General features: G+C 38.3%; 2 protein-coding genes across 2 annotated transcripts; one reads left to right on the top strand and one right to left on the bottom strand.

Annotated features, from left to right (window-relative positions):
* Positions 1-1516: 1516 nt before the first annotated feature.
* LOC106295398 (EH domain-containing protein 1) lies at positions 1517-5145 on the top strand. Its single transcript, XM_013731285.1, has 16 exons — positions 1517-1722; positions 1806-1885; positions 2008-2076; positions 2181-2238; positions 2352-2407; positions 2485-2521; positions 2604-2665; positions 2910-3023; positions 3122-3224; positions 3333-3382; positions 3590-3718; positions 3807-4058; positions 4155-4234; positions 4327-4453; positions 4526-4669; positions 4760-5145. Exons 1-16 carry the CDS (start codon positions 1638-1640, stop codon positions 4943-4945), a joined length of 1632 nt encoding a protein of 543 aa, XP_013586739.1. The 5' UTR covers positions 1517-1637; the 3' UTR covers positions 4946-5145.
* A 209-nt stretch (positions 5146-5354) lies between these two features.
* Positions 5355-8417, bottom strand: LOC106295397 (PHD finger protein At3g20280). The gene is made up of 4 exons (XM_013731284.1): positions 7882-8417; positions 7724-7805; positions 7515-7631; positions 5355-7142 (listed from the first exon to the last, which is right to left on the bottom strand). Exons 1-4 carry the CDS (start codon positions 8227-8229, stop codon positions 5557-5559), a joined length of 2133 nt encoding a protein of 710 aa, XP_013586738.1. The 5' UTR covers positions 8230-8417; the 3' UTR covers positions 5355-5556.
* Positions 8418-8752: the final 335 nt, after the last annotated feature.

Raw genomic sequence — 8752 nt, forward strand, 5'->3', positions numbered from 1 at the left:
TTTAATACAAAAATCTTAGATTATATTTTTTCTTATGAATATTTTTAAAATTTCTGTCTTTGATATTATATTATTAATTATGTGCTAAAATTCTATTTTAGGTTGATGTCCAATGAAACATTATTTTCATATATATATAAATAAATAAATAAATATATATATATATATATATATATATATATTTGAAACTATTGTTTTTCATATCATATTAGTTCTAGTTGTTTTATCCAAAATAGGGAGTGCGGTTGGACGAATTTTCTTTCAAATGTGTAAACGCTGTGATTGTTTTTTTTATTAGGTTAGCAGATTTCATTTGTCGAGAAGAGAGTACATATGTTATGGGAAGTGAGTGTTCTAAATAAGGCATAAGTTAGTGTTTGGACAAAACTACAACGCTTCCATTTCATGTAAGAACATGTTTAGTATTCCACACTCAGCTCATTCGTCCACCGTCCTCATTTTATTGTGATATATGCAGACTCAAACTTAGAAGTATAATAAGAAAAATGCATTCTATTTATATATCAAAACGCAGCTAATTTTGGAGACACAGAAGCAGCCAAGTTAAATAGAATTCACAATCCAGTAGTCGGTACGGAAAAGATGTAATTGAAATATACTCACAAATCACAATCATGCATACTTACACATGATTATATATCCATAAGTGTATGCACTAACTGTTGTATCTTTGAGATCAGGGCTAACAACCTTTTAGGGAGCCACAATAATGAAAAATCAACACCAAGATGTTGGAAATTATTATGAGCTAAAGATAAATAGATCTTTTAAAAAAAATTCACTAAAAAAAGTTATCTCCTTTCTTCTATCTTCTTCCTCTTTTCTCTTCTTCTCTGTTTATTCTGTTTCTCATCTCATTTTTTCTGTTTCTTACACTTTTCTGTCACAATCCGTCAAGTACAACGATGAACTTAACGAATCTTTTTCATCACCTTTTTGTGTTGTTTATTAAGAGAAATGAACTGATGATTTTCTTGGAAGAAAACCTTCATATTTATAATGGAGGATTAACACAAAGAAATGAATGAGGAGATTCATTGAATGTGAGATCGTGTGAGAATTAGAGAGTAGGTATTAATGTGAATGTTAATGAAGATGCATGAACCAAGTTAATTTCCGTAACGGCTCCAGATTAAAGAAGCCTATTCGGCTTCTGACTTACATTGATCGGAATCGTTCGTCACCGGTGAAACCGTTGAATTTCTTTTGACTGTTGACTGAACGGAAATTGTTGCTTGACGGCCACTTTCCCTAAGTTTCGTATACCGTTTTTTTTTACTTTTTTTAGAAAAGATGTATTTGGACCGTAGTAAACATAAAAAACCCATTAAATTCAAGAATTAATAAAACATTGACTTTTGATTGACCGTGACAGGTGTCAGCTTCTCAAGACTCGAATTAGTGACGCGTCCAGTGACTTGTACGGCTAGGGGTGAAGAAAACTCTTCTATAGATAGATAGATACAGGGGAGTTTCGTGCATTCTAAATCTATTACCCCTCCCTTGCCGTCGGGACGAAGAAGCCGCTTTCTCAGAAACCGTAATCTCACGTATTCAAAAACTCCTTTTGAACTCCATCCAATATCTGCAAATCTGGGTTCACACCTATCTCGGAGATGGAGATCGATTCCGTCGCAGCTGGTTCTTGCTCCAAGGAGAATCAAATTATCTACAAGGACTGGTTCGAATTCGCCGATTCAGGTCTCAGTCTTCTTCAATCTTAGATTCTCTAATTCAATCTATCGCGCGCTAAGAGCTTCTCTTGTTTTGGTGTATATGAGCAGACGGAGATGGACGCATTACTGGTAACGACGCGATCAAGTTCTTCTCCATGTCGAATCTGCCTCGACCTGAGTTGAAGCAGGTTAGGGTTTGAATCGAATTGTTTATCCAATGATTGAAACACGTTTCACTTTCAGAATAGAGAAGATGCATATGATGATAGTATCTACACTCTGAAGCTTCTTCTTATGAATTTTCTGATAGGTCTGGGCGATTGCAGATGCAAAGAGACAAGGCTATCTTGGATTCAAAGAGTTTATCGCTGCTATGCAGGTTGAGAGATTCATCTTTACATCTCCCTCGCATTTTAAATGTGCATGTCTCGCCGTGAGATTGTGAATCTTATCTTTTGTTATCTTGGATTCAATGTTATATAGCTTGTTTCTTTGGCTCAAACTGGACATGAGATATCGCATGAAGTTCTTCATAGTGACGGTATGTTGATTGAAAACTGTAATCAATATACTCCGTGTATATTAATTCGCTTCCTAAGGCTAGTTAATATATTGTTTTCTAGTTTCTGATATGTTTATGGTTAATTGCTGCAGTTGATTTCAAAAATATGAATCCTCCTGTTATGGATGGTCTCATCGTATTAATGGCGGTTAGTATTTGGGCCTGCATTTTCCATTTCAGTTTGAATATATGTTACTTACGAGTACGACTGTGCATTTAACACAGAAGAAGAAGCATTCACCAAAGTCGAGTGATCCGAATGGTACAACGTATCTCGTTATACTAAAACGTAACCGTTCAAGTTTCGTGGTTTTTATATCTCATTTGATTCATATTTTGTTCAGGTACTCCTGCTGCAGATGCATCACTTACAGCTCATTGGTTCTCTTCCAAATCTTCGAAAAAGGTTTGTCTTTTTTTTTTTTTTTTGCTCCAAGCAGTGTATTTAACCACCAATCATTTATTGCCTTGAGTTTACTTCCATATCTAGTAAATACTGTATTTTTTTTATTGTCGTTTTTACCTAATCTTTATTATGGATTCAAAAATATCATTGGTGGACTTATAGTCGAGTTTTCCTTAGCTGCTTATAACTGTGTTAATTATTAATATCTATAGTTTGTGTAAACTGAATATCTTTGTGCTCTCAGATTTCTCTGTCCTCCGTAACATCTATAATCGATGGCCTAAAGAGGTTGTACATTCAAAAGCTGAAGCCACTTGAAGTTGCTTATCAGTTTAACGATTTTGTATCTCCTTTGTTAGTAAGTTGGGAATTACTTTTTGGTACTTTTTGTAACAACAATTCTGGATAATTATTATCAAGTATTTTGACCTCTGAACCAATTGTGTGTTTGCTTAGACGAACAGTGATTTCGACGCCAAACCTATGGTGATGCTTCTGGGTCAGTACTCCACAGGGAAAACAACTTTCATTAAGCATATGCTTAAATCTAGTTATCCAGGCAAGTTATCCTCCTTATCATGTCTCCTCCTTCTGGGACACACCAAGTCAAGTCAAGCCTAAGCTATAAAACAGCTTCTTATAATGGCAACTATCATTTTTTTTTCAGGAGCTCATATTGGACCAGAACCAACTACTGACAGATTTGTTGTCGTCATGGTATGTTTATTTGTAGTTTACCAATGGTTTCACTTGTGGGAGGAATGATCCATCATATTCTGCTAAATCCATCATATTCTGCTAAACATTTGAGTTTTGTCTTCAATAGTACACATTAAATTACTACATGGTTGACAATGGTGGATGGAGTATTTCATTTTCGCCTTGCATGAAGGGTAATTTCGATCTGTTAATTGTGTTTCACAGTCTGGACCTGATGAAAGAAGTATCCCGGGGAACACAGTAGCGGTTCAAGCAGATATGCCATTCAGTGGTCTTACAACTTTTGGGACTGCCTTTTTGTCAAAGTTTGAATGTTCTCAGATGCCTCACCCTGTACGTTTAACCTCATGCATCCCAATGGAGACTGTTCTTTACTTTTTTCTCATATTGATTTACTGATATCCATTCATCTTTGTTGAAGCTGCTGGAGCACATAACATTTGTAGACACACCTGGAGTTTTATCTGGGGAGAAGCAACGGACTCAGCGAGCATATGAATTCACTGGTGTTACATCATGGTTTGCCTCGAAGTGCGATCTCATCCTCCTCCTGTTCGATCCACACAAGCTGGATGTAAGCGATGAGTTCAAGCGGGTTATTTCATCTTTACGTGGTCATGATGACAAGATCCGCGTTGTTCTGAATAAGGCTGACCAAGTGGACACTCAGCAGGTTGACGATTCTTATTTCGTTCCTTCTTTCAAACACTCCTTTGGTTGTTTTCCACTTTCTGAAACAGTTACACCCTTGTCTCTGTATCTTGTATAGCTAATGAGGGTGTATGGAGCTCTCATGTGGTCACTTGGGAAAGTTCTCAATACTCCTGAGGTTGCCCGTGTCTACATTGGGTAAGTGGACCTGTTCCTTCAACTTGTGACAATATAGCGGTTTGAAACTGAAGTTTATGTTTTGGTGTTCTTGTTTTGCTTGCGCTGTACAGATCGTTCAGTGATAAACCCATTAACGAAGTTTCAACTGGTCCAATTGGGAGAGAATTGTTTGAAATGGAGCAAGAAGATCTTCTCTCTGATTTGAAAAACATTCCAAAGAAAGCTTGTGATCGTCGAGTGAGTGTGAAGCTTCCTTCTTTCCCTTCCTCCCCTCTGATGGAATCTAACTGTGTTCTCTCTGTATAACAGATAAATGAGTTTGTGAAACGGGCAAGAGCTGCAAAGATACATGCGTACATCATCAGCCATTTGAAGAAAGAGATGCCAGCCATAATGGGAAAAGCCAAAGCTCAACAAAAACTGATGGATAACTTGGAAGACGTCTTTGGAAAGGTTGATCTGATTTCTAAGGAGTTTAACAATATGCGAATTTCTGATTTTGAGAAAAACTTGATACCAATGTGTGTTTTGACATGGGAACAGGTACAAAGAGAGCATCATTTACCAAAAGGAGATTTCCCAAACGTGGACCATTTTAGGGAGGTGCTAAGTGGTTACAACTTCGACAAGTTTGAGAAGCTAAAGCCAAAAATGTTGCAGACTGTTGATGATATGTTGGGGTATGACATTCCGGAGCTCTTGAAAAATTTCAAAAACCCTTATGATTAAATACTATTATCCCGTCTTAGCTATATGTGCTTACTGTTTTAACCCTAATCATGCACTCACCTTTGGCCCTAGAACTTCCTTTTTGAGCATAAATGCACATTTGTATTCTTAAAAGACTTGTACACCATTAAGACCACAAAGAGTACTTCCAAAACAAAAGTATTGAATATCAATATCAAGTCTTAACATTGTTTGGTTTATGGTGGTGCACCTTTGAATTATAATAAAAATGACTCGGTGAGAGGACAATCAGTTCCCAGTACATGAAATACATTTATCAAATTAAGGATCTGAAGGCTGTTCATAACTTTAATTCATAGGTTGAAAGGTAACCCTGTGTCTTGATTCTATTGATTCCCAAAACTTTAAAGAAAAGAGTTAGAACACATATGCAAGCACACCCATGTTATATCAAAACCATCGTCTATTATTGCTATTGCTTTCGCAAGTTCATTGCTCCAAATGTTCTGAGCATTCCTGATTTTACCTAACAGATGAGATATATATTCTGTCATCGAAAACTATAGCTGAAACAAGATAACAACTACTGGTTAAATTGCTCAAGAATTTTAGGCAGCGTTTACTTCCTTTATCGAATTCCATTTACCAAACTAAGGATCTGAAGGCTGTTCATGATGTCTATCATCTATACCATTCAACCCTTTGCCTTCTTGCGAATCTCCTGGGACATTCTGTACAGTATCTTGAGCATTTAGTGTTTCTGTCTCGGTCTGTGGATGAGAGTAAGATGACACTGAAGGAGGCTGAGACGCTGTATCCTCTGTCTGGCAAGCTGAATTATCTTCTGGCATGAATGGTTCAGCAGTCATCTTCGAGTCTTGATCTGATACAACTGCAGTTGGAGTTTCTGTTGGGTGGTTCTGGCAAGGTTCAGAAGCAAATTTCTCACTAGCATCCTTGCCGGGTTCTAGCCCGTTCTCTGGTGTTGTTTTATCATTCAGAGAGTCTGACTGAGATGTAGACTCTGATGGATTCTCACAGCTAGAAACATTTTCCAGAGGAGCTTGTAGACCATCATCAGCATTCAATGATTGACCTGTAGCTTCATCTTCAGTTGTTTTTGCAGTCTCAGAATGTGACACTTCCGGATGAGAATTGCCACTGGAAGTAACAGACGACAATGCCTCAAGTGCCGTAAGCTCGGTATTTAGCATAGAATGGTCAGTCGTACCAGAGGCGCTTGAGTTACCGTCTCCATTTTTGGTAACTGATGGTGCTTCTGCTACAAGGCTAGAAGTTACTGGTGTACTCGAAGTAGCATTTGAGATTGCATTCACAGTAACCAGGTTACCAACAGGCAATGGAGAAGTGCTGCTCATAGTTCCAACTGGTGTTAGAGGTTTTGAAACGAAGCCATTGTTTACCACAACACTTTTACTTCCAATTGCTGTAGGATTTGGAGTCTTGGTAAGAGATACCAGTGCTGGAGAATTAGAACAACCGACAAGACTTTCCCTAAAGCCTTGTGTCCCAGTGTTTGTGGTCTTTGCTGCGCTTGCAGTTGTATTTGCATTCACACTAGCAGTCACAGAATGAGATGTAGTTGCTGCTCCAGAAACAAAGCCAGGAAGATTCTGTACTCTGGGACCCGTAGTCACAATTGGTTTCTGTAGATTAACCTTTGTATCCACTGATCCAACCTTCTTTGTAGTTACAGCACGGCCATATTTAGGAGGGAATGGCTTCCCATTGGATGCATGCACACATTTTGAGCAATGCCATTCAGACTTTGGAACCCCTTTCAAATTGTTTGCTTGCAGACATTTCAAGTGGTATGCATTTTCACAGGCATCACAAATCAGCGGAGTCTCCACTTCATTGATGGTAACTTCACACATCTGGCATGTCATTGCTCTGCTCATATAATCTCTAGAAGGTGGGTTCCACACAGGATACTGTTTGACCCGTGGATGCAGAAAATTATAGACTATCTTAGCGATGTCACTATGGCTGTTCTGAAACGAATAAGTTTGACCGTAATGGACTCCCTGCATGGGCTGATTTGTGCCCGGGAATGTACCATGTGGAGCTTGAGACATGAATGGCCTAAAGCTTGGATCTGGTACCCTGGCAGAGCTTTGAATAGGCACCTTCTTACTTGGTGCAGTACCGAATGATATGGTTGATTGAGGGTGGGTAGACCAGGATCCAGCATAGTAATTTGCAGAAGAATTTGCTGGAACACAGGAACAAGTAAAATTTGAGAAAAAAAAAATTGAGAACTAGAAACAAGACTAATAAAATTAAGAAACTCAAGATAGAAAACAGGAGAACTATTCATCATTTCCCACGAGTCATGTTAAGCTTTGGACACTTTCAAGTAAGAAAATGATCGCATTCACTAAAAGTATTCTAATTTCTGAGCAGAGAGGACTAGTTACATCTACAGGGCTAAGAACCTAATGATAGCATCAGGATATGGCTATTATAATCACCTTTAGTAAGTGTCTATAACTCTTAACGGTATAAAGCCACAGCAAACCAACCAGAAAAGGCTATCAGTTTCTTATCACTACAACTGCATCTACTGAAAACAAAGAGCACTTACCAGTGCCCTGAGAAGCAGCACCATTAAGTATCATCTTAGGTCTGAAATGACTCCCAGCTGGATTAACACTAGTAACTTCACTACCAATCCACTTATTAGCCACAGAAGCATTCTTTCCTGCAGAAACAAATGGCAAAGAAACATTCACGACGCCTGAAAACAGAGCTCGATGGTTGTTTTGAAAAGCGTACAGTATGCATAAGCCATACCAAGACCTGGAGACGCCACACCATTGATTGGCCGTGACAAGTGAGAAACCATAGGCGTAGGAAACTGTTTTGCTTCTTCCATCTGTAGAAAAAAAGTTTAAATCAAAAGCCCACAAAAAAAATCACATCAAATCAAGAATCTAAAACAAAGTTGTAACCTTTCTTTTGCCAAGAGACAGCTTGTCGGAGATAGTGATCTTAGGAGCTCGGAATCCTAAACTCTGGTCATTACCATTCAAACCCATATCTTCAATCACAGCTCTAACATCATCGCCACCGATGATATCATTAGGGGTAAACTCTTGACACATCTCAGCTAGTTTCGACCTAGCTTCAACCATCAGCTCGAGTTCCATCTCCGTCGGGGCTTTCCCTCCTCGCATCCTCCCTAACGCCGACAAAACCAGAACAATCTCCGCCACTCTGTTCATCTCTTCGCTAAAGCGTCGCTTTTTCGCAGGAGGAGGAGACATTGGTTCTCCTCCGTTACTAGCCGCCACATCCATTGAGAGAAGCCCTAGATTGGTTTCGAAATTTTGAAAAAGGAGCCTTTATTAGTGGCGGGTACAAGTGTATGACTCGGTGAGTTGTTGTAACGAGTTGATGATACCCAATGACACGAAGGAGAGAGGCCGATGATTTTTGTTAGAGAGAGAAAGTTGATGATGACGCCTTCTTTTTTCTCTAGAGAGAGATTAACAGTTTTTTCTTATTAACTTTATTTTTAAGAAATAAATCAATAAATAGATATGTACTTGGGCCCATATATACAAAATTGGCCCATAACCCATGTAGGAGATTGTTGTAAAGCAATTATCTTCTCACTTCTCACAAAGAAGTTTCAATGCTCACAAAAAAAGAGGTTTCTGTTACGAAAATAACTGAAATTTTATTATATCGCAGAAATTTAAATAAAGCAAAATTTTATGCCCGTACGAAGAAGATAATACTGATAAGAAGAGAGGATGTGTTATTGAAGGAGAAGGATGGTGTGTTTACAAACGAACGCAAACGTTCGTATATATAGAA

The sequence above is a fragment of the Brassica oleracea genome, chromosome C5, assembly GCF_000695525.1.
Source record: "Brassica oleracea var. oleracea cultivar TO1000 chromosome C5, BOL, whole genome shotgun sequence".
NCBI lineage: Eukaryota > Viridiplantae > Streptophyta > Magnoliopsida > Brassicales > Brassicaceae > Brassica > Brassica oleracea.